The sequence below is a fragment of the Budorcas taxicolor genome, chromosome 23, assembly GCF_023091745.1.
Source record: "Budorcas taxicolor isolate Tak-1 chromosome 23, Takin1.1, whole genome shotgun sequence".
Taxonomy (NCBI): Eukaryota; Metazoa; Chordata; class Mammalia; order Artiodactyla; family Bovidae; genus Budorcas; species Budorcas taxicolor.
This window is the reverse complement of record NC_068932.1, coordinates 13083942-13110319: the sequence shown is the minus strand read 5'-3', so window position 1 is coordinate 13110319 and position 26378 is coordinate 13083942. Positions and strand designations below refer to the sequence as shown.

Here is a 26378-nt window from a genome sequence, read left to right as displayed (position 1 = left end):
CGCGTTCTTTACTGCATGATGCTTCCCCAGTGGAACACCTGTGACACACTGCTTATGGAGGGTGATACAGTGCTATAAAAAGAGGGACTGGACCCACCTGTCTCTGCCATCTGGTCTTTTCCACACTCAAACTGTGCTGTGTTTTTAGAAAACCATGCCTCTACTGAACACACTTCATATTTGATTTTTTTTAAAAAATGTCAGTCTTTTAAAGTTGGTGAGCTTTTTCAAGGTATTTTGAGACAGAAAACATGAAAAGGTTAAAGGCACAATAAGAGGGAAGTGAATGCTACATATAAATGTATTTCAAGTCTTCTTGGTTACTCCAGTCCAAAACCTTCTGAATTTGAAATTCCAATGATCAATTTCTGTTTCAGGTCCTTTTTGCTCTTGTAGGGGGGAAGGCAAAGTTGATTGAAGCAGGTGTGGGCCACAGGCAACCTAGGGGAAACATTTTCTTCAAAGATACCAAGTCTTAAAACACAGAATGACTGCTAAGCAACTTTCAAAGTACCTGCACACACATACTCAAATCTATTTTACTAGACTGAGACGACTCATCCATTCCTTTACTGAACAAATACTTCTCGAGCACCTGCTGTGTATGAGGCACCATGCCACACCCTGTGGCTGGGTTTACCAAGACAATGGCCCTGCTCTCACAACCCTTACATTCTAGAAGCATTATTTTTAGTCAGACAAATCAACCTGAATACCATCTCCCTTACTTTCTGGCTGTGAGATCTTGTTCAAGTGGCTTCATGTCTCCAAATCTCAATTGCCTCATCACATAAGGCAAACTATCCGAATGGGTGGAAAAGGCCCAGTAGAAGAGTAGGGAAAATAACTTATTATTGTAGCCTTGACTGTCGAAAAATCATAAGAACATTTCTGAGACACTTGATACCCACACTTCTCCTGTTGCTGCCCTCAAGGTACATGCAAGCTTCATCCTCTGAATCTCTCTGATTAGATCTCCCAACCCTGTACCCGATGACACTTTTATCTAGATCCAAGATTCCAGCAGAATTCTTAGACCCTTTCCCTCAGTCTATAGGAACTGCACAGAATCAGAACAGCTGTTGGTGGCAGCAGTGATAAAGGAAAGGACAGATTTCATTCTAATTGATGAAAGAAGGAACTGACAGAACTCAGGGAATATTTAGGGCAGGAGAAAAAAATATTTATAATCAAAGTAGTATCTACTCAAATTAGCTTTAGAAATTACAATGAGATTGGGAAAAGAAATAAGTAGATCAACATTACCCCACCGACACTCTAGAAAATAATTTAAAGCCATCATCAGCATCACTTTCATATGCAAAGAGCACTAGATTAAGGAAAAAAGACAAAGACCAGCACTAGAGGTATGGGGTCGCTGAGAGTTGGACACGACTCAGTGACTTCACTTTCGCTTTTCACTTTCATGCATTGGAGAAGGAAATGGCAACCCACTCCAGTGTTCTTGCCTGGAGAATCCCAGGGATGAGGAGAGCCTGGTGGGCTGCCATCTATGGGGTCGCACAGAGTCGGACACGACTGGAGCGACTTAGCAGCAGCAGCAGAGGTGTTCCAGTACAACAGGACTTCTGTAACTAATTATAATAATAGCCAAAAAAACTCACCTGGCATCTTAAATAAAGACTTTCAAGCAAAAATGAAGGTCAGACAATCTAAATACCATGCAAAGCAAGCTAGATTCTGGAAGTGATGATAAAGTAATTGACTTAGCAAAGTAAAAAGTTGATGGAAAGGAATTATTATCAGTTAGTATTGGTATGTCTCAAAATTAATAAAGAACCTTAAGCCATAGTCTATCTTACTTCAAAGCCATGTTTACTTCGAGGATTTTTCTAAGAAAACAACTTCATATTGAAAGAATCTTCTAATTCCAAGCATACTATTATTAGCAAAACCTACAGATTGAAAAAAAAATGAATGACAATCTGGAAACTTACCAGTTCGTAGAAGTTTCATTCTTTGAGATTTTAAAGTTTAAATCAGCCATTCCTCCTACAGGAACTCTGTCACTTCCTGTAGTAAAATGTAACAACTTCTTTTGAAGATCAAGAGGAAATCCAAGCACAACATCCCAAAAGTATCTAGAGAACACCAAAGGAAATTTATATAAAATGTATATAAAATGACAGAAGTCCTGCAGATGAGAATAAAATAATATAAAGTAAGCTCTAGGGAAACAACTTCCCTTAAAGGTACATACTACTCTCAAACTGAAATGGAGGGACGACAGGCTTCTATATATAAATTAGATTTTTGACTAACATCATTATAAAAATAGTCCAACAATGGAGAGTACATAAGCCATTTTTCTTCTATATAATTTTCTGTATTTTTCAACACAGTGCTATTAAAAGGCTTTTTATAAGCATGGCATCCCTGCAATTCTAGGACCAAAGTTATTTTTTAAAAGAAGTCAACTCTCTGGACTTCTGTAGAAACTTACCTTTATCACTTTCTCCCAAGGGGACTGCTAAGTGACTTCATATTGAATATTCTCACATTACTTTCAAAGGATAAAAGAAGGCAGTGTGGGCTGTACAAGATTTCTGGTGACTTAACTTGATTCAAAGATTGTAAGCTACACAAATAAACCAACCACATTCTCTTTCATTCCCTCTTCAGCAGCCTCGCTCTCAGAAGCATTAAGAGCTCACCGGATAGTCAAGTCAGTTTTTGCGTAACCATCGTACTGTGTACTTCTCTGGAGGGCATGCATATCCAGTTCAGGACTTCCACAGACCAGAATTTCAACCTCTTCTGGGCGAAGCAGCTGCCAATAATTATTTATCAAAAATGATGAGAAGTGATGATCAAAAAAAGTGAAACTGGAACTGTTTTCACTGAATCAAGCAACAAAAATCATGACCTTCTTAGAGTAAATCAAACCATTTTTTAAGGAAAAATATTCTCCATTTATATTTTTCCTACTGAGATATGTTTGCTTCTGAAAGTTTATAAATTTTGTCCGACTCTTAGATCCCCCTTTTGCAAATAACAGCAACTAGCTAGAAAAACAAGCAGATGACTTAGCATAAATCCAAATTACAGCTCTTCCCCAAAACCCAGCTTGAAACTCTTTCAGCTACTCTAGCATCTACTGACATGCCTGGATCCAACATCCATGAAGCCTCCTGTGCACAATGTGGCGTCTGAGAAGCAGCTTAGTCTCCTACATAGCTTGTCTCCCACCCAAAGAGATTAGAATTTAAAAATGAAGACTTGCTACACTACTTATTTCCCCTCCTTCCACCTCTATAAATACAATGCATCGCAGACAAAACTTAATTAGAAATCAACAAGTGCTCCATATTCAAAGGTACTTTCAATAAACATGTGATAAAGACCATCACATACTGAGAGTTGGACTATAAACAAAGCTGAGTGCCGAAGAACTGATGCTTTTGAACTGTGGTGTTGAAGAAGACTCTTGAGAGTCTCTTGGACTGCAAGGAGATCCAACCAGTCCATTCTAAAGGAGATCAGTCCTGAATATGCATTGGAAGGACTGATATGGAAGCTGAAACTCCAAAACTCTGGCTACGTGATGCAAAGAACTGACTCATTTGAAAATACCCTCATGCTGGGAAAAGACTTGAAGCCGGGAGGAGAAGGGGACAACAGAGGATGAGATGTTTGGATGGCATCACTGACTCAATGGACATGAGTTTGAGGAAACTCTGGGAGTTGGTGATGGACAGGGAGGCCTGGTGTGCTGCAGTCCATGGGGTCACAAAGAGTTGGACACGACTGAGTGACTGAACTGAACTAAACTGAAAGACCGTCACTCTAAAGCAAGTTCTCTCCTACGCAAAATAATTCACATGGACACCTCACTCCAAACCCTCCTTATAAAACTGAGTGGTGATGGCTTGATGGAGTGTCCCCAGAGGAGCAGGGATGAAGAGACACTTTTATGACATTTCTGATACGGTGTTCTCAACAGCAGCTGACCCATACTCACATGGCTAAGAAAAAGTCAGACCGACCAGAGCCCACCATGACTCTGGAGACAAACTACTTCCTGTGGGTAAAAGGCCACTCAGAGTTGCTGGGGGACCCCTGAAGAGGAATGAAGCAGCTATAAAAACCTGTTCCTTAAACAGTGAGAAGTTGTAGCTTTTGCCTGGAGCTTATGTGTTAACCACTTCCCATGCTTTACGCCTCAGTTTTAAAGATCTGGAGCCCTTGGGGATCTCTTCATCCACTCTGCTTGGGGAAATTTTTTAAAGCTTAGAAGACATAGTTTAAGACATAGAATGATGGGTGGGGGGGAGGCAGGATGGAGTTGACTGGTCTTTTTTCCCTTTAGAGAATTAAGGCTGAAATGAGAGAACTATTTTTATTTCTAGCTCTGTTTTAAAAACTAGAAAACAAATTTTTTTTTTAATTTAAAAGCTAAAAAAAATTTTTTTTAATTTAAAATGTTTTAAAGAATTACTTGTCAATATCATAGTATTACAAACCCTAACTGAAAGCATGAAGCTTTAAACTCACCATTAGGGCATTTGAAGCACACACACTATGAAATCCGTAATAAAATGCAGCAAACTGCTTATAGATGGATTTGTTGAGAAGAAAGTCAATATAAAGCTGTACATATTCTGAAAAGCAATTTTACATCTGTTAAATAATAAAAGTAAACAGCAAACACTAATGCACTTTAATTAAGAAATGGTGTTTTAACTTACCTTTCCTATTTTGATTGGTAACTGGAATTTTATCACCACCTGGCTTTAAATTATAGGACTTAATTATTCCAAATTCTTCTTGAAACACCTGATGGGAGATACCGACACACCACATTTATTGGTATATGTTAACAAACTTCAGTGAACAGGTTTGTAACATTTAAAAAGAAAAGTTTTCCCCCCTTTTCTAAATTACAAAATACAGAAAGGTTAGGCTCTTGTGATATTTGTATTAAGAATGGTGTCAGAAAGCATTTTGGAATAAAAAAGTGAGGTCTTAACCCTCTTGAATACAGCTAAACACTTTACTGACGTTTAAAAAAATTTATGTGACCTTTTGGGTAGCACTCAGGCCTCTGGAACTATGTGGATTACTATCATTTCCACCTTCCGATTATTTTTAGGCGAGTGGAAATGAGAGAATTTTTGTCTGATCGATTAACTTCTGCTCCTTCTTGTACTGAACCAACAGAAGAGGCTTGTTTTTAGAAGGTGAAAAGCTCTGAGAAAGTAACTGCGTCCAGGATATAGGCCAGGTGCCTTGCAGAGTACCCTCACCCTTGCTGGCTTTCTTTGATTGCTTACTTATACATGTCTGCTTCAATGTCTTTGGGCTTCCCTGGTGGCTCAGACGGTGAGGAATCTGCCTGCAGTACAGGTGACTTGGGTCTGATCCCTGTGTCAGGAAGATCCCCTAGAGTAGGAATGGCAACCCACTCCAGTATTCTTGCCTGGAGAATTCCATGGACAGAGGAGCCATGGGGGTCAAAAAGAGCTGGATGCAACTGAGCAACTAACACTTACTTTTTCACTGTTTTTATCAGGTTAAGATCGTTTAAGACAGGGAGTGGTATGTACAGATCAATCCTTGTTCCTCTTTTCTAACGATGGGTATATGGTAACAAAAGGTATTTTTCATATATAAAATACCTGGTTAACAGAAAGCTATTTGCCCTTAATGGTACCTGAAATGTGGAATAGAAATCTTCTTCAACGTTGCCTTCATATGACAGGAGTTCACTTAATCCATGGGCCAACTCCTGTAAAGAGAAACCTGTTATTTGTGTTTTTAAATCAAATAGTACTACCCAAAACAGTAAACCAGATCTACTATAGCTCACTTACATGTGAGATAAACTCAGATTTTGAAATAAAGATAATATTGGGACATATTTTCCAGGGTAAAAAATACTGGTTAATGATTTCTACCATGTAAAAGGTTTGGAAAAATTTATTGGAAAGGTCACATGAAGGAAAATATCCAGTTATACCCATAAAGGCATAACTCTGGGGTCTATTCTTATGCAATAAGCTAAGAGTATAGTTTCTATCATAATTCACTGCTATCTGCAATATCACTGTTTATGAATTTGTAGTATTTCTCATTCTCAGTTTATAGTCTTAAAAAATCTGTTAATATTTTATAATTCCTCTTTTAAACATAAAAATACACAGTTTATATGTGTTAAGTGGTTTTTACATTTCAGTTAAGGGCTCTCTCCTCCCAATAAAAAGTTGAAAACACTGGAAGAAATGTATCCCTACATTGTAACTCATGTTTCCCCTCAACAGAGATTTATAAATAGAAAAAGTAAGCCAGTATTTTTTAAAATTTCTGGTTATTTTAAATTTCATTTAAAATAAAAATGTTTTATTTTAAATATTAGCAGAAAGATAAAGAACAGCATGTTTAGAATGATGTTATACACTTTACATATTAAGTTTTCCATTTCACTAAAATAAATTTAAAAACAAATCTAGGGTGACATAGGTTTTAGTATGATTCTTATCATTTGTTTCAATTACTAATAAAGTTATGGCTGCTAAAAATTATAATTAGGAGATCTGAATTTTTTAAAAGAATTCAAGGAACTAGTAGATGAATCCAATTGACAGAATTTACCATATTCTTTTAAAGATCAAATTTTTAGTGATAAAATACAAAGTGAATTAGGTAATGAAGTATATACTCAGATCTGCATTATTCGACTGTAGGGACTTTTATTCCCAGCCTTTGTATTTTCAAAACTCAATTTTTAATTTTTTTATCTATAGTTAAGATTCTTAAATGTAAAAATATTATTAGTTAGCCCATAGTTCAGCATTTTTATGATTTTTATAAATATAAAATTAAAAGTGCATGAAGATATAGGTTTTATACACTATTTGAATACCCTGGTATTATTTAACAGACCATATTGGAGAGTGACTCAAAACAGAAAAGAGAAAAGCTACTACAGTTGCTGATTCAAGGTTATACTTAGCCTCTCCATTCTCAACTGAAACCCTTAAGGGTAATTTTCACAAGGCTGCGTGGGGAAGATTTGTTGTTGCCATGGGACAGTTCTGATGCTTTGAGTCATGGATCCCTTCTCTACAAAAGCAATGGAATTTCCATTAACATGGTCACGGAGACGCACTGGCCTATTAACGCTATACTGAAGGCTCCGTCATTGAATATTTTGCTTATTTGCTGAGTTTTTCTTTTTTAAATTCTTATTCATAAATACTGTGTTTAAATTAAGAAATGTATCAAAAAAAGAGAAATGTATCACTATAGGTTTCTCTTTGCTTGCCTGCTTACTCTTCTTGAAATACATATTGTACAGATACAAATGGTAAACAAAGCACTGAATAAAAAAAGCACTTAAAACTTTTTTCTAGATATATTTTGCCATATATGAAATGGGAATTAGGTGCTAATTTTAATAGATGCCATTAAAAATTGATATTCCATTTTAAAAATTAAAAAAAAATTCCCTGCATTCTACTATCCTAACACAGTAGTTTTCTTGCTTCCTTTCTATCTTCATTCATGCCTGCACAGACACTCAGTTTTTTTCAGCTGATCTCATAGTTTATACACAATCTTGATTCATCATTAAAGAGGCAATATAGGAATACGAAATTAACTCAGTATCATCTTCAGCTCATAATATGAAAAAACATATTGGTATAGTCATTCATAAAATATCCATTATTATTAACTAAAAACTTGGATCCGAATGACTCAAGTTCAAATAGCTTTAATCCTAAAATCAGACAATTTATTGGTAAAAAGCAGTAATAACATTAGGAAATTGGTTGGTAAAAATTTGACAAAAACTGCATATATAAGACAAAAAGAAAATCACAGAAATCTAAATTGAGAAGTTAGTTCAGCCGTTAGTATATATAGTATTAATATGTTTTATACACCAGTATATATGAGTGTATAGTTGTGACAATAACTCCCATTGTTATACAAATAGGCAAATTCAGTAAATTGTCCAGGGTCATAGGTAGTATGTGGCCAAAATACAAGACTATACAGGGCAAATCTTTCTTAAGTAGAATTTACTCTATTACCTTTTCCAACTACTGAGTCTTGTAAAAATATGGATTTAGGCTCTTCAAAAGAATCCAAACTTACTTTCAAAAATGTGTTTGATATCACATGAAGAATGGTTTTCTAATTGGTCACATGTTCTGGAGAGGTTTTTCAACTTTGCTAGGAAGGTTCCAATCCTACACCAAAGTGATCTGACCATTAACTAAAACACAACAATATTGAAATAGGCCCTTAATGAACAAAGAGGATGTCCACATTTGGCTACTTACTAATAATAAGGGGAATTCTCTGCTGACCAATGGCTATCGAAATTCAGCTGGGAAAAGTATTATTATTGTAGGGGATTGTCAGGATGATGAGCATACTATCCATTCTTCTACTAAATTTTAACACTGGATTAAATCTGATGATTGGAAATCTAGTCTCTGAATAGCAGAATATCAGAGACAGGTCTGTGAAATTCATTAATTTTATTAAGGGTGTTGTTGCAGACATTGTTAACGATATTGCATAGTGACACACTGATAAGAATCCACAGAAGCAATCAAGTATTGAATATTGAGTACTTTATCATCTCATGTAATCTTCCCAATATGTAAGTTTTACTATTCCATTGTTCACATAAGGAAACTAGAGTTCAGAAACATAAACAGCTTATTCAAATTCACAGAGCTAGTAAGTTGTAGAGGCCAGATTCAAATCTCTGCCTCTCACTCAAAGCTTGTTCCACTGTGCTGGGAGAACTAAGTGCTGCAAAGTGGGTTATGTATCTCTACAAGGAAGGAGAAAATTAGACAAAAGAGGAGATGGGTTACAAATGTAGAGGGAAACCATATCTAAACATAAAAACAGTTATCAGGAGAGAGACTGTAGTAGAAGAAAGATGATTCAGCAGTTAAGGGATAAGATACTAAACAACTGTATACTTACAGGCATAATTTGACACAAGTCGTCAGTGGTAACACTGCAGATGCCTACTGGCGTATTTTGATCACTAGGAACGATGGGAGGGCTCAATAATTTCTTATAGCAGCAGGGGGGGAAACGAATATCCAGAGTAATGCTGTTATAAACAGCTAGTCCCATAAGCTATGCATACTAAATGTTAAGCATTAACATAAAATCCATGACAACAAATGAGTTTTGAATTATGTATCTATTTCTTGCATACTTCTTTCAGATCTAACACTGATTTTGTAATTAATCCCACATACTAACTCTTTCCTTTATTTTCCCTTTATTTTACATAATATAATTCCCTGATTACCAAAAATCATGTAAAAAGGAGAGGTTCAGGTAATAGTATTTAATGATTTCCCTAGAAAATTGCATATCTAAGATCACAATAGCAAGTTCACACATTTCTATAAAGTATTTAACATATAAGAAAACTTCTAAATTTAAACAAAGATGGTGGTGATTTTATTAGCAGCAACTTATTCAGAACTCGCTGCAGAACATGCCATTGATTTTGGTGACCATTCTGGCTAAATACAGTCTACGCAGAGAGAGCTGTATTGAACAGGCATATGGAAACACACACACAGATGTCTGCACACACACACACACACACACACTACTGATCAGACACAATCTCCCACAGTAATACCTGAAAGACTTATTACTTGGAGTTTACTCAAAGTGTTAAGTTAAAAAGCTACAGATGGTATACTTATAAACTTTGCCCAACTATACATTTTTTTTATCAGTTATACAGTAGAATGTAACTTCATCCATTTGATAAACGAGGGGTTTTAGAGCAAATTTTATGACATTTCAACTGTCAAAGATTATAACAACAAGTTCTTAAGGAAGTCATTACTTTTACTGACTTGAAATCTAAACATATGGTCTGGACAAATCATTAAAAACAATTTAAAAGATTAGAAAATAGCCAATATTTTAATTTGCTAGGGCAGAAAAAGGCTAATAATCATCTAAGGAACAGTTCTGTTATTTTATAGGTAACCATACCGACAGAGATGGAGCAGCGTGTTCTAGAGGAAAGAAATTGAAAATAAGCTCTAATATACTCCTATAACTATGATAATAGCAATAACAGAAGCAAGCACCATACTACTGTAGTTACCATTCATGACCATTTACTGTAGTGGTAAGTCCTAAGCATTTTTCTTTACAATTAAAAAGAATTATAATCCTGAAGGAAGGTTTTTAACAGGTAAGAAAGTAGGTTCACAGGCTCTGCTCTAGGGCACCTTCATGCAGGAGCAGCACACTGCCTCTCACACTAAAGCTGCTCTGGTTGAAGCAGGGGTAGGGGTGTGGGACTTCTGCTGGAGACGCCATGCGGTGCAAACGGGGCGGAGTTGGAAGCCCCCGCACTGCATTATATTGCCCCATCCTTAGTCCCAATGCCTTTCTGGTAATTCTGCTTCTAAAAAACCATTAGATTATGGCTCTTCGTGTGATCTTCAAAACATTTTATAGTTATTACTATAGGTTTCATTATAATATTGCTTGTAAACACCAAGGCCTTAATATTTAAAAATAACTGTATTAGAAATACAATACTGTGAGAACTGATAGCCCAATAAATCTTTGGTTCTGAAATTTTAGTGAATGCTTTTGTGTGTGTGTGCTCAGTTATGTCCACCTCTTTACAACCTCATGCACTGTAGCCCACCAGGCTTCCTCTGTCTATGGGACTTCCCAGGCAAGAATATTGGAGTGGGTTGCCATTTCCTTCTCCAGGGGATAGAACCAACCCAGGGATCAAACCCATGTCTCCTGCATTGGCAGGCAGATTCTTTTACCACTGAGCCACCTAAGAAGCCCCTCTGAAATTTTAAAACTGGAATTATGTATGGAGCCAATTATATTTTCTTAATCACCACACATGGCACCCCACTCCAGTACTCTTGCCTGGAAAGTCCCATGGACTGAAGAGCCTGGTGGGCTGCAGTCCATGGGGTCGCGAAGAGTCGGACACGACTGAGCGACTTCAATTTCATGCATTGGAGAAGGAAATGGCAACCCACTCCAGTGTTCTTGCCTGGAGAATCCCAGGGATGGGGGAGCCTGGTGGGCTGCTGTCTATGGGGTCGCATAGAGTCGGACATGACTGAAGCGACTTAGCAGCAGCAGCAATCACCACACCTATTACTTCTAAACGTTTTGTTCTCTTCACCTTTGGCAGATTTTTCACCCACTTATGTGACCACAGTCCACCGTCATCACACATTTTTCATATACAATATCCTGCTTTTCAGGGCAGCAACCTTTCTATAGTTTGTGTGTGAGATCAATACACATAATAATGAGATAGTGGTGGTTTTAAGTTAATTTTAGATATAACTATTCAACTTGTAATATACAACATCTAAATACATTTAATATGCTATTTTGGGCAATGACGGAATGGAAACTAATGCCTATTGCCAAAAAAAAAAAAAAAATCCAGTAAGCAAGTTCACGATATCACATATACCACTCTAAAAATGTAGTGTAAGAGCTAATACGTTATTACAAACACTAGAAAGTCAAAATAAGCCAAACCTAAGCCATGATAAGAATGTAAAGTATGACAAACATATTTATCAGGAAATTCAAAAGACTCCTAGTGTAGGGAGAAGCGTTAATAACGCAGGCCTTCAATGAAGTTAAAACATGCAACAAATGACTACTGTAAATAACAGAATGAAAATATGACTGTAGGAGTTGTTACACGTTCCTTGCTGTGGGCTTGGCACTTTGGACCTTTAGATACAACACACAATCAAATTTCAGATTAAGTTTACTATCACAGCCTGTGGTTTTCCCTACTCCTTTGTCTTCCATGCAGTCTCTTGATTTCCATGTACATTCTTCGGGATGTATTCCAACAAATACCACAAAGTCAGATGATACTCAAAGCCCTCCATCAGATGGCTCTCAATCTTTTTTGCCTGAATATTCATTGGAAGGATTGATGCTGAAGCTGAAACTCTAATACTTTGGCTAGCTGATGCAAAGAACTGACTCGTTGGAAAAGACCCTGATACTGGGAAAGACTGAAGGCAGGAGGAGAAGGGGACGACAGAGGATGAGGTGGCTGGATGGCACCACCGACTCAACGGACATGAGTTTGAGTAAACTCCGGGAGTTGGTGATGGACAGGGAGGCCTGGCGTGCTACAGTCCATGGGGTCGCAAAGGGTCGGACATGAGTGAGCGACTGAACTGAACTGAATCTTTTTCGCCAGCACCATCTATAGCTCTCAGAGAGCCCCCTGCTCCCATCAAGTGGACCTACACATAGCTCTGTGACAGCCAGCAGTGTGGACTCTTTCCCAGCCCTTCTCCTAGGCCGGGTCCCACTCTCTCCAGTCCTGGTTTAATAAAATATATTGGTTCCATTTAAAAACTCTACCTTCTCTGGGAGGACTACAATGAATTGTTTCCTTCTCAGAATTCTTCAGCACTTAATGCCAAACGGTCATTTGACTCTGAGAACAAACTACCTGCACGGGTGGTCATCTGTCCATCTAGATGATAAGCTTCTTAAAGTAGATATTTTTTCTTTTTTTAACCTATGTATCCCTAGGGTTTGCTCATTTATTTATTCTTCTCTTTCCTCCACAGATACTTATATTTTTCAGAATTTAAAAATGAATGCAGAAGGTATCCTGTCCAATCTCCCACCCAAAGCAGGAACACGCTCTCCAACAAACCTGAAAGAATCAGAGGATGGTGTAGGAATTTATATCATTTTAAAAAACACTATAAAATAATGCTGTATGCTTCAAATGTTCCCATTCCATTCAATTTTTAATTCTTATGACCGTCTCAGGATTTGAGGCCACATTAGATTTAATCTTCATAATTTCAATTTAGAAAACTGAGTGAAGTAAGCACAAAGTGAAAGAACTACCAGAATAGTTCATTATGAAAAGGAAAGGTACTGTGACTTTAAAAAATGTCTTAAATTTCTGATAATTTAGGTTGTAAATGAAATAGCAAATGCTACTTGAGATAAGGTTTTCAGAGAAATATGTTAACAGTTCAGTCACTCCTTCCAGTTAACTAAATCTGCTGATAACTACATAGCTGTGATATTACAAAATAATAAAGACTACTGAAAGATCTACTAGTAAATTTAATAAGAATCTTTAATCTGAATAAAATAATGAGAACAGTTTTCCAAAATGCAGATAAAATTCTTAAAAATCTCTAATCTACTAGCACCTCCTAGTGGAAAGTTCAAAGGATACAATTCCAACCAATCGGAATTCAGAATAGTTATCACATTTAAAGCTGCTAAACCAATGGCAGTATGAATCCTTATGATACGTAAACATGCCTGGAAAGTAGAAGCATAATTTCATCAATATGATTGATATAAAAAATCAGAATGGTAAACATGCACATGATATCTTATCTATTAGAAGCAAAACAGTTCAGCAATAGTTATGTTACAGAACAATTTTCATGTTAAAATATATCAAATATGGGTCCAGAGTGTGCAAGAGCCTTTTATTCTTCACTGGTATACTGAACCAAGGGTTGAAATGGTAAAAAGACAGAAACTAATCAGTTGATTTATAGAAACTATAGTTTTATACTTTTTAAGTTATCAAAATTAATTCTGAGGATTATCTGGAGACTTCATCACTGTCATCTCTATTTCCCATTACCAGAGAAATATTATATAAACATATATACAAAGTTAATAAAAAATAAAGAATAAAAAAACACTTAAAACTCTTTTGAAGAAAACGCTTAACAATACTCAGGATTATATAGGTGTTTTCTCTAAATCAAATGAAACCAAATTAAAGTTCAAAGGTTTATTTAATGCTTCCTATTTATTAAAATGGCTCATTATTTTATGAAAGAGACTTTGAATATTAGTGAAGAGCAAACTATAGCTCTGATCTTAAAAATTTTAATGTTCTTTTTATTTCAATGACAAATGTTTACATATTTGGCTTAGTCAGAAAACATGTGAATGCTTCTATGCTAATACATTTCGTGTAGGATTCCCAGTAAGATAATAAGTATTATAATCATCAATTTGGTCAATTTAAAAAATGCAACTAACAGTCTTTAAAAAATTATTCAACATTTATGATTGACAAAAAAATCTGTAAAATCATAGATTAAAATTGAGTGACTACTTACATCTAATGATCAGGAAGAAAACACTTTCATTGAAATTAACTACTCACCATAATCTGGATGAAAAATCTGGCGAATGAGGAGGAGGAACCATTCTTTAGTCAAGCCACCCATATCCAAACCAGCTTCCCCTACAAATGTAACTTTCAACTTCTTTTTCAGATCTGCTCTTTTCCGAGTTAACTGTTTGAGGAAATTATAAGATAGAGGAGAACAAAAGGCAGTAAAAAGGAAATTAGCCTTTTAAATTCTGGGAAATGTATTATCATATTTACAATGTCACGAAACTTCATCCATCCATCCATCGAATAAATCTGCCCAACCCTATTGTACTGTTTGTTGTATGGATCAAGCAACAGAATTAGGAAAGTCAGGTACTTTGCTCAAGGTTACTGCCTACTGGCATCATACTGACTCCAAGATTTTAATTTATACAATACAAAGTAATTCATTTAAACTTGGCTTCAACACTAAAGTTTAAAAAAATCACATAACTAAATCAAATATTGTAATAGTCACATGAAAATCTGGCTGAAGAACTGTACATGCTTGAAGCTTAATAATACATGTATATACAATCAAAGTATCAATATGTTTGACCCTAAATATACCCAATATATCCTTGTAGATAAGACTTCTAATTTTACAGATGAGTAATCTGAGGCCTGGAGGAATTAAAATGACTTGTTAGGCACCCAACCAGTCAACAAAGGTGGTCTAGAATCTACATTATATATTCAGAAATATGAATTACTCACATAAGTGTTCTATATGAAATCTTTTCCTGAATATCTAACAACAAACCACTAAAAAACATTAAAAAAAAATGAACATAAGGCTTAACTGTGAATACAGAACTGTTTTTAACCATTGTATCAAAATAAAAGGAAGCACACCACTGGCATACAGAAATAAAGAAGGCTTACTAAGACTTTAGTAATAAGCCATATTATCAAATTATTTAAAGCTTTAATCAATTAATACTATTCTGGAATAAATAATCTATACCTCATCAAGAGAGTCGCTCACCAGATGTGTCCGCCTTACTTTCATATTTAGAAATAACATATTCATATCAGGTCTCTGTCTTCGAGATACTTTATCCACCAGACTTTGCTGATTGAAAAAGAAAGCAAACATTTTCATTTTTACTTGAACTATAATCTCATTTAACACATTTAAACACAGGTAAAAATAACTTATATTGTTCTCTTTACCATCTCTCACATAAACAATTTCATAAACTCAATTATGCAATTTTTTTATGAAAATGCCTTATTATTTCATTTTGGGACATTGATAACAGAAGGGGATATAAAATGGAGGACCCCAAAATAATTCAACTTCTACAGTAAAAGAATATTGCATTACTGCTTCTATATGTCTCACCTCTTACATAGCAAAGTTTTCTGTTTAATAGACACAAACAAGGTGGGAACATTGGGAACAAGGTACATACTTCTGATGATTAGCTTGGCTTATGCTTTTTAAGATACTGGATTTACTCTAAAATCTACTTTTAGAAAGTAATTTTCAACATATTTCAGAAACCATCAACAATGTTCACATCCTTTGTCCCAATATTAAACAGAGGAAATATTTTATACGGTGACATTCATCACAGCACCATCTATGAGAGCAAAACTTTAGAAATATACAAAGTATGAATCTCTAGTGGAATTATAACACAGTTATCAAAAATGATGGTCATAAAATTATGTAAATAACATGGAAAATGTTTCAGGAATGTACAACTAAAAAAAGCGAGGAAACAAAATTGTATACACAATATTGTTTCAACTCTGATGCCTTTTAAAGATAATATAGGTAAAGACTATCAAAAGCAAATTCCCTACAATGTTAACAATATTTATGCCTGAGTGTTGGAAATCAGGGGATGTTTTACAAAAATATAAGAAATAGATGAATGTCATTTATCATATAAAGTCTACATGCTTTTATATGTATAATATATTTATCTAAACTCTTTTTCAGACTACCTCATCCTCTTTGGTAGTAAAGAAAATGAATTATTGCACAGCTTAAAGATAAACATTCCAACGTTTTAAATACATGCAGCAATTTGCTTTAGTAGGTAAAATTTTAATATCCCAAATCTATATAGTAAGGCTACTCTCATGATTTTGTAGACTACTATAATAATACACTAATTCAGAGCCCTTATTCATCTCTCCAAGTATTCAATTCTAAAGGCTTGCAGTAGTTTTTTTTTTTTTTCTTTCCTCTTCTCTGGGTCCTGTCTTTTGTGCTCAAACAGATCTATATTCCTAGTGTAGTATGCAGTGTCACGGACCTGTTTTTCCAACCCTTTCTTATCTTCTGTTCCCAGTCGAGCTCCTGGGAAGCCGTCACACTAGAAGTATCCAACACACAAATTTAAACTAGGATGCTAACGGAAGACAAAGCTTAGTGGCTGCTCCTCCCATCAGAAATTCATACTGCATCGAAAGTGCTTCAGATGAAAGAAATAACCCAACAGTGGTAGAATTTTAGACACAGACTGATGAGGAAGTTATTTTTAATCTGGGAAATCACTTTGACAACTTTAAATTATACTATATAAGTTCTTGCTTATATTAACCATCTATAATGTTATCCTGTGTCAAAATAGTCACCAGTCATTAATTCCAAATGGTATGGCAGTTTACAAGCTAAAATGCTGGGAAATACCCATAACTGAGAACACCACTGGACTCTTCAATTGCTACTCATTTGCGCCCATGCTCTGAGGAAGACAGCCCAGGATACACTCTACAGCTGCCACTCTCCTTTTAATTGGAAGGAAATTTAAAAGAAGATATTTAAAATCTTAAGTGTGAGCGGCACAGCAGAAAACTGCTCAGAGGAACTTAAACTTCTAGCTCTTTAGATTTTTTTCTTATAAATAGAAAAAAATCATAGCCCAAGGCTTAAAAAAAAAAACAAACTAAAAAGGCACATGAAGTGGCATAAATGCTAATCATCAAAATGACTAGCTATATAGACTAATCTTTGAGCCAATATCTAACCAGGATTAATAATTCTGGTGCTAAATATGCCTGTTGAAACCTACTTTTCAGCAGGGTAATATGGCTATGTCACTCCTTTGGTTCCCAGAAGCGATATCATTTCTTCTAATACTCCAATAGTCAGGGTAAACTGACTCTGGGATGTCACTAGTCACTCAAATCTTTTGTCCTGCTCTGTGATAGCAAGCAATACTCACCTTCTGGTAAACTACTGAAGAATCAACAATTCTTACTTCTACAGTATTTGAAGTATTATAATTTATGCCTTAGAATTCTTTTTATATCCTCGAACGAGATACAGAAATCATTCCTTTTACTCTACAGGTCTCTCTCGGAGTCTATTTTAAGAAGACTATAGCCAACCTCTCTAAGCTTTAAAGCTGGAAGTAATCGTGTCGCAAAAGCAGAAACTCAGAAACTTTTGAGAATAAAAACGTGTGGTCTAGAGCTCTAACTGGGTTTTAAAAAAGCACAATCAAAGCAATTATGTACTTCATCTAGAACTTTGCTGTGCTAGGCAGAAATCATAGTAGGCAGTGGGCAGGACAGGCCCAGAGGTGAACTTCATCCTACCTAAAGCTGGCCTGACTGCTACCCATTTCAATGGGCCTGCAGGCATTTTGGTCCCCTAAGAATCAATAAAACACCTCTCACCATCTATGGACATATTTCCCAGTTTTCTAAGGCTACACTTTTGGTTACATTTTCTAATTTTTCAGCTGTTTCTATTTGACTTCCATAAAATTTAGAAAACGTGTTGGTGGTTTGAGTGGTTTGCTCTTAAGGACACCCCTTCTCTTGTCCTCCCTGTAGTTCTTTCTCACCAATGCCCTGCCAGTGACCCTGGAGGATGGTGTCTACAAAATGATGTCCAAGTTCCCACTACTTTGGATCTGGGAGAGGCATTTAACCTTCCTACTATATTTATAAAACAATGAGAAGTTGATGAGGAGCATTTTTTTCCCTGTATCATGAATAGGTTTAAGTATTTTTTGAGGGAGTATGATATGAATTTTACTTTTGACATTTCCTGATTATGCTAGAACAATTCACATGACATTTGACTTATTTGTTAAATTATTTACTATATATTGATTATAGTCAGCATAAATGTTTTCATAGCTGGCTTACCCTTGCGATGCTTATCATCTGTTGTTCTGAGTCTCTTTGAATAATGATTTTTTTTGCGGCTATAGAAATAACGAATGGGTACTGACAGAAGGAAAACCTGCTCAACAAGTGAAAACAGAAAAAGCAAAATGGTGTATTTTTAGCAAAATTATACTAAGGGAATCTAAGGTACCGCTTCCAACAATATTAAACCATTACTTTCGTACTGTGTTTTACCATTCACAAAATGATTTTATGTGCATAATTTCTTTGAATCCCACAGCCTTGTGACCTATACATCATTATCTGATGTGCAGTGGCTTTATTCCCTACAGGAAGCTACATCCAATGTTCTGAAATATGTGCTGACAGCTTACACTGTTTATACAAATAATCTCAGTTTATGCAGCCACTTGTACATCATTACCTGGGCAAAATATGGCCAACATCAGAAACAGGAGGCAGGAGTGCTGATGAAGGATTAGGACAGAAAATCATGTGCAGAAATTAATATAAGAATGCATTACTCTGTGAGTATGCATATGCATCAGAAATGCTTATACATCAGAAATGAGGAAATCTAGCAAGAACTATGGTAGGAAAAGTAACACATTTAAGAGTAATAAAAGAAAAGAAAAAGTGTTGCTTTAGCACTGTTATTTAATGATGCAGTAATATGAAATGGTATGTATTTGTAAACACACATGATCGAAAGTTATGATAACTTCTTTCCTGGGTCAGAGCTCACTGTTATATAAAAGAGCCATAAAGCACACAGATAAAGTGCATTCAGAGAGAACTAGTAAGGCAGCAACGACCCTTAGGGAGCTAGACGCCCACACAAGTGGCGGTAATGAATCCATCAGCCGTAGTTGGAACACATCAAAGGACAGTTGATCAGCACGTGTGTGACCACTGGTCACACTGTGATGCAGGCATTAGGAGGAAAAAGGAGATAGCCCTGGAATGACCTGAAAATGAAATGGTTTTCCTCTTGGAATGAAACTGTTAGAAAGCAGTAAGAAAATTGTTCAGTATTAATGTGTAATAATTTCGAATCACAAAGTGCTAACTAAAAATTTGGAAACAAAAAGAAGTGCAATGAACTTAGTAGGATAATGCTGGTCTAATCGTGTACTTTAAAATAGTGTTCTTAGCCCTTCTCTAGTCACAGCACATAGACAAATGATACCATGTGTATGACACACTGAGATAAACACAAGAGGCTAGCCTTGGCCAGACAGTGACTTGCCCTGGGGCTCTGATCCCCTTCTAGGTCCCAAGGGCTGAAGGGATCATAGGATCAAACCTCTATAACTCATTCTTGGTATACCAATGTTACCGTACAGTGTTTAGAGGAGCTTTGCATTAAAAGATGTCACTGAAATATGCACAGTAACTCTTGGCATTGTATTGTAGATTTGTCTAAAACATTACAAATACATTACAGTGGGACAAAAAATATCTTTGTAGAATAAGCTCTGTCAAGAAAAAAATCCATCAGACTGGCCACGGTCCCCCAGAAATGGAATTCTTACCCAGTTCAGGTGTGGAATGAAATATATCCAGGATTCTAGTCTATACTACTACTACTACTAAGTCACTTCAGTTGTGTCCGACTCTGTGCGACCCCAGAGACAGCAGCCCACTAGGCTCCCCCGTCCCTGGGATTCTCCAGGCAAGAACACTGGAGTGGGTTGCCATCTCCTTCTCCAATGCATGAAAGTGAAAAGTGAAAGTGAAGTCGCTCAGTCGTATCCGACCCTCAGCGACCCCACGGACTGCAGCCTTCTAGGCTCCTCCATCCATGGGATTTTCCAGGCAAGAGTTCTGGAGTGGGGTGCCATTGCCTTCTCCAATTCTAGTCTATGTTTTAGGTCAATTCTGGTGGAAAGGGTCCCTGGAAGCTTGAACCCATTCTGGGGTTTTGGGTTACTTATATCCATATCATCTCTCTCAGTCTCTCTTAGAATAATGCATTCTGTAGGACATCTCAGAGTCTAGGAATAAATTATGTCTGGGATAGTCTTGCTGGTTTAATCCAAACTGTGACTATAAGGTGCAGGGTCATGAAGAATTTGGCCAAGTGTTTTGAAAATCTATTACACTAATGTAACAAACCGTTTCTGGTGATGCCCTCTCTCTGTCCCAACCATTCTTTTAATGCTAGGTATAAAGAACAAACACTTCATCTACAGGAAAAGGGAGAAAAGGAGTGAATTCACGTGTGTATGTGCACACATGTGTGATCACTGTGTGAGATCAGACACCAGCATACCATGGTCCATGGGACCAACATGGCCTACAACCCAGGCTTGTGAGTAAAGCTCTGGAACACAGACACACCCTTTCAGTTACATGTTTTCTAAGGCTGTTCTGTGCTATAATGGTAGACCAGAGACTGCATAGCCCGAAGAGCCAGACACATTTATAATCCTGTACTTTCCAGAAAACGTTTGTTGACCTCCGTGTTGGGTGATGGCACACAGAATAAGAAAATTTATAAGAAACTGTATACTAAGAACTTTTCCCTTCTTAAAAAGATGTTACTAACCAAACAAAAATCAATATATTAACATAAAACATAAATTCAGATGAAATAGGAAAAGATGATGCTTTAGGAAATATAATGATATAATGATTTCAAGGCTGGATATCTAAAATACACTTAAAAGTGTATATGTTAAGGTATGTGTACATGTAAACTTACTTACACAAACTTAAAAGCCAGTCATTATTTTGAATAGTATTTTATTCAGGTGAATGCTCAAATGAACTTTTGATCATACCTGTGAGAGTTTCCAAAGCTCTGCCAGGTGTGGTATTCTTCCATGAGGTCAATGTGATCCAATGTAGAATTATAGAAATCAGTATAAGGAATAAGGGGAGGGTGAACCAAATTGTTTGCAGTATCTGTAAAGATAAATTCTAACATAATGATCTTTCCCAATACATACATGATTCACTCTAGTAGGAAGAATATTTTAATGCCCACCGGAAAGCCTCTATCTAGAAATTCCTATTTTCAGCAATTGTAGTGCTGAATGAAGAAGGTAGCTTTAAAATTAAGGTCAAAATGCAGCCGATAATTACTTGCTTTAAAAGAGAACCTGAATGGTGAGGATTATAACGGCATAGTAAAGGGAGTAAGCGACTGGCACACTCAGGAGTGGATACAAGTTCGTGTATTCTTAGGAACCGCTACTTAGGAGGCCATATGCGGTTGGCAGCCATAAAACAGAATTCTGCTCCATAAAATGGATAAAGCTTTCTCACGCTTACACATTAATTGTGAAATCCATTAGCAAAACAGAAAATACTTTACTACAACTCTCCTCCTCAAAGGAATGATTGAAGATGTATGTCATGCCTCTATAGTATTTTGAGATCCTTATGGAAATATCCTTATATTTAATAAAAGAAAAGTAAAGATGATTGAATAATAGAACCTACTAAGTAAAGCCAATACTTTAGATGCTGATGGGATCCACCACGAACACTTTGATATAGGTGGAAATTCTTCAGGTTTTGCAGGAAACAGGCGTAAAGAAATAAACTGCAGCAATCTCTCTACCAATGGTTTGAACCTCTTCTGGGATAATCTGGTAAAGATTTTGAAATAATTCCAATCAAAATTCACATTTTCTATTTTGGCAATATATTTGTTAGAGATCAAAGTTCATCCTTTATGCATAAAACTTTATAGACTATTCCCCCAAATTCTATTTCTTTAATTGCCCCAAATTTGAAAAGATGCAAAATTTTACCTCAAATATCATTTCTTAATTAAATAAGAAATAAACACCAAGATTACTATAAAGTTAGCATTAAGCATTTCACTTTTAAGGCTTTTAGTATTCAGTCACTCCTCATTCATAGACTGTATTTGCAAATTCACCCATTTCCTACTATTTAATTCGAAACCCCAAGTAAATGATTGTGGCGCTTTTGTGGTCATTTCATAGCAGTGCAAAGAGTGACCAAAAACGGGAGTTGCTTATGCTGAGGATGAATAAGGTGATGCTCTGCCTCCTTGTTTTAGCTCTCATACTGCAAATAAGTATTCTTTATGCAATCTACTCGGGTCATGGTTTTCAAATTCTTATGCTTTTCATTTGTGATTTTGCCCCTAACTCTAGTGCTAGTTCTAAAGTTCTGACTCGTGTTCCTAAGAAGGATGTGATGTGCCTTACGGAGAAGGTACTTGTGTCCAATAACCTTTGCTTAGACATGAGTTATGATGCTGTTGGTGGTGTGTTAGCTGCTCAGTTGTGTCTGACTCTTTTTGTGACCCCATGGACTGTAGCCTGCCAGGCTCCTTGGTCCACGGAATTTTCCAGGCAAGAATACTGGAGTGGGTTGCCATTCTCTTCTAGAGGGGATCTTCCCAACCCAGGGATTGAATCTGGGTCTCCTGCATTGCAGGCAGATTCTTCACCTTTTGTTGGCTGTGAGTTGAATGTTAATAAAATAATGATTTTATCAAATAAGGTGTCTTTAAAATGAAACACAGATAAAGTAAGGCTATGTACTGATATGCTGATAGAAATGTTGTGAGCAAAGGCTTGTAGGAATCTAACCCTTCTGAGTGGGAATAATAGTTCACTATTCACCAATTCAGTACTCACAGTAGCTTTATAGAATGTAACTGTTGCTAATAATGAGAAATGATTGTATTTAACATTAATTTTGGGACGATTTAGCTTTTTTAGCTTGTATTAGTCATAGGGAAAAGTAATTGTTAATGTAAGTACAGTACTGTGAAAAAAATACTGTACTTTTATAAATTGATGGCTAATATGCTCAACGATAGGAATGTGCTGTACAAAATACAAAAGCGGTGGACAGAAATCTCAACAACATCTGGTACAAGCAAAATGGTTGCTTACACACAAAACAGATCTTAAATGTATCCTCTATGTAGTACTAAATGAAACACTTGTAATTGGCTTCTGAAGCACTGTGTCATTTCTAAAGACCTGAAAACATTTAACGTCATTATAAAATTAAAAGTTCTTAATATCATAGAGTAATTTACTTTTTAAACCAGTGAGCTAGGAAATGATGGTCAGCTTCCACTAAGCTGGCTGTCTGTCGTAGCAAGTGGGCATAGATGACATACGTAGATGTGTTATTAAACTGAGGATTCTGAAAAAGATATTGAAGATAATTGTGTTAAAATTGTGTTAACATGTAAAAGGAAAGACACTAAGCTTAATGAGCTAAGTGGCAAATTCAGAAAACTAAATTTGAGACTATGAAATACTAGGTGAAATCCTTTAAAATAAGAATCTATTTGTTGCATTATTTAATTAGCAGAGACTTGGATTTCCACAATGGTCCAGGGGCTTTGAATTAAGAAAGATTTAGGTCTGAGGGCTAATTCTACCACTTACTACTATACGCCCTTAAGAATGTTCCTTAAACTTTGATGCTCAACTTCTTCATCTAGAAAATGGGAATGATAATATCTTTTGGAGACTGTTTTGGGTATTAAAAAAAACTATAACACAAAGCACCTAGCTCACTGCCTAGTATAAATGGAGGGAATCACTCCTTTCCAATTAAGCAAAAACCTGGTTCTCTCTTGATTTAAAAAAAAGGGGAGGGACAGAGAATGCTAGAAAAATAAAAGCTGGTAATGAAACTTTTGCAATGTGAAAGGAATCACCTAACAGCTCCTGAGAACTTTTAAATGTTACAGGAGAGCTTGTAAACCAAGCACAAACTCTAGTTACATTTCCAAAATCTAAAACTCACAACGTACATTTCAGAACTTGATGGTAAAAATAAGTATTACTGAACAATAAACTGAAATTGTAAAAAAGAAAAAAGCACCATGTTTTTCAAAACCATCCTGACTTATGGTCAGGATGGTTCAAAATGAGGGAGTGACCCCAAGCCGATAATCTCATTTAAGTGATAGCTCTTATGCGTAGAGTTTACTGAGGATCAAATACACTCTCCTAAAAATCTGAGCTTCATGTTGTCACTTTCTAGCTTTTACTATCTTCACATGTATTTCCTTTATTGTTTTTTTTCCAGTTTTGTCTTTCTCTTCTTACCTTTTTACCTCCCCTTCCTCTCCTTACATCTCTCAACTGCCTTTTATCTGTTTCCCCCTATTTCCCCCTACTTTTTCTTCTTTTTCTTTTTTCCTCTCTCCTCCTCCTTCTACCCATATCTTCCATATTTTTTATTGGACATAATATTAAATTAAACATTATATCTTATTTAACATAATTTTTCTTATCTTTAAATGAGATAATAATCTATACAACCACCTTTGGTAAACTGTGAAGAATAATACAAATAAAGTATGCTAGCTATGGGAATACCATACTTCTCAAAAAATTATAAAAGTTAAAATTACTTTTCATTTGTTTGGACCTTATTTATTTATTTATATCAATGAATCTGTATCTCTTGAGAGGAAAAAGTTCATCATCTTTGCTTTAGCAAACATAAACAACCACTTTGATTTTTCCATTAGAATTCTAGCTTAAATATTTATTGAAAAGTTAGAAACCTACTAATTGGGAAACAAAAAAGAGTTTTGAAGCCCCCTTAAAAAACTAGTTACAAGAAAGGAAGTTGACTCGAGGGGGAAGAAGTGCTTCTATTCTCTTTGTTCCAGAATTCAACAGCAGGAAGGCAAGAGCAAAATTAAAATATTAATTCTGGAGATCATTTAGCTTCCCACTGTTTGTTATAGCTTCAATTCTCTGATTAAAAGTAATTATAATCTAAAAAGTATCAGAAACGCTGCTCAAAATAATACTTAGTAGTGGATGTCTTTTTACTTACATGTGTACAGATTGAAATATGAATTATACAATTTCAACTAAGTTCTTGCTTTCTTACCTGTAAAAGTATAAAATATGCTCTTAGATCATCTTTTGTTCGTGGACTGAAAAAGAAAGAAGTGTAACTGATGAGAGATGCTTAATCTTACACCATCTAATAAAAATTATCAATGTTTCTGTGGGAATTAACTTGATAAAAGCTAAAACCTAGACTTAAATCTGAAAACATAAAAGTAAATCATTGCCTAAAGTGTACTAGATGCCCTTTATAAATGTAAAGCCACATCATCTGACATATAAATAAATGTGTATTAAATTTTGAAATTTATATGTATGTATATTATATATATAATTTTAAAATTAGTAGTAATATTCCTCTATAGAAGAATTATCTGACTGAATAATGATTTAAATTATTTGGGTTTAAATAAAATCTAAACTATTTCTTTCTATAGTAGTCTATATAATTTTCAGATTATTTTCTCAATGGGACTATTGTTTTATTTTAGAAATTATATTTGAAAATATTTTAATAAGATCAAAGCAATTCATAAACATTAAAATTCCTGGTGATAAGAGTCCTGTTTTTTTTTTTTCCATTTTATAGCTGTACCATTAAAATGTCCATCTTCCTGTCCTATGCACCAGTATTTTAGTACAGTGTACAACTTTGGGCACAGAAATGGTGGTTAAGATCATAGGCTCTTCTGCCAGACAGCCTGGGTTCTAACTATGACTAAAGCACTTATTGTGTTAACCTAGGCAGTTTACTTCTCTGTAAATTAATTTCCTCAAGTGTGAAGTGAAAATAATCCTATTACCTATTTCACAGGATTGCAGTGAAGATTCAATATGAGAAATACATGCAAAATCATTTGAAAGGTGATTAGCCCATAGTAAATAGTCAATAAGATCTTGTTGTTGTTACTATAAGTCCAAAATAAAACACAATTTTGGGGGTAGAGACCACATGATCCTTTCATAAGTTAGTTGCATTAAATTATTTTAATCTGTCTCAGGTACACATTTGAGGAGCAGGGGTTAGAAAGCTGTGGGAGGGTGCTCAGAGGGGACTAAGGTCCTGCAGTTTCAAACCACTGGACTTCCTCACTCTCCTAAGCATTCTTTGGACATTCTAATTTTTCCTCTTCATCTCCAATGAGGCATTATATATTCAACCAGAAACATAAAATTCAAGGAAAATGCAAAAGTATTACTAGAACAATAAACTAGGAAAATATTAAGATAAAAATCACATGCAAAATATAATGTGATTT

At 35.6% G+C, this 26378-nt stretch overlaps 1 protein-coding gene across 1 annotated transcript in view; it reads right to left on the bottom strand.

The window, feature by feature from the left end:
- Window positions 1–320: 320 nt before the first annotated feature.
- HECTD2 (HECT domain E3 ubiquitin protein ligase 2) overlaps window positions 321–26378 on the bottom strand; it is a 70064-nt gene continuing 44006 nt past the window's right edge. The window contains exons 7-21 of the mRNA XM_052660939.1: window positions 25160–25205; window positions 23334–23443; window positions 21749–21897; window positions 21085–21208; window positions 18317–18413; window positions 15165–15272; window positions 14207–14339; window positions 13250–13338; window positions 8971–9129; window positions 5675–5749; window positions 4710–4797; window positions 4516–4622; window positions 2676–2791; window positions 1959–2102; window positions 321–441 (exon numbers count right to left, since the gene is read on the bottom strand). Of these exons, the coding sequence (XP_052516899.1) occupies window positions 321–441; window positions 1959–2102; window positions 2676–2791; window positions 4516–4622; window positions 4710–4797; window positions 5675–5749; window positions 8971–9129; window positions 13250–13338; window positions 14207–14339; window positions 15165–15272; window positions 18317–18413; window positions 21085–21208; window positions 21749–21897; window positions 23334–23443; window positions 25160–25205 (1666 nt within the window). The remainder of the gene's footprint in view (window positions 442–1958; window positions 2103–2675; window positions 2792–4515; window positions 4623–4709; window positions 4798–5674; window positions 5750–8970; window positions 9130–13249; window positions 13339–14206; window positions 14340–15164; window positions 15273–18316; window positions 18414–21084; window positions 21209–21748; window positions 21898–23333; window positions 23444–25159; window positions 25206–26378) is intronic.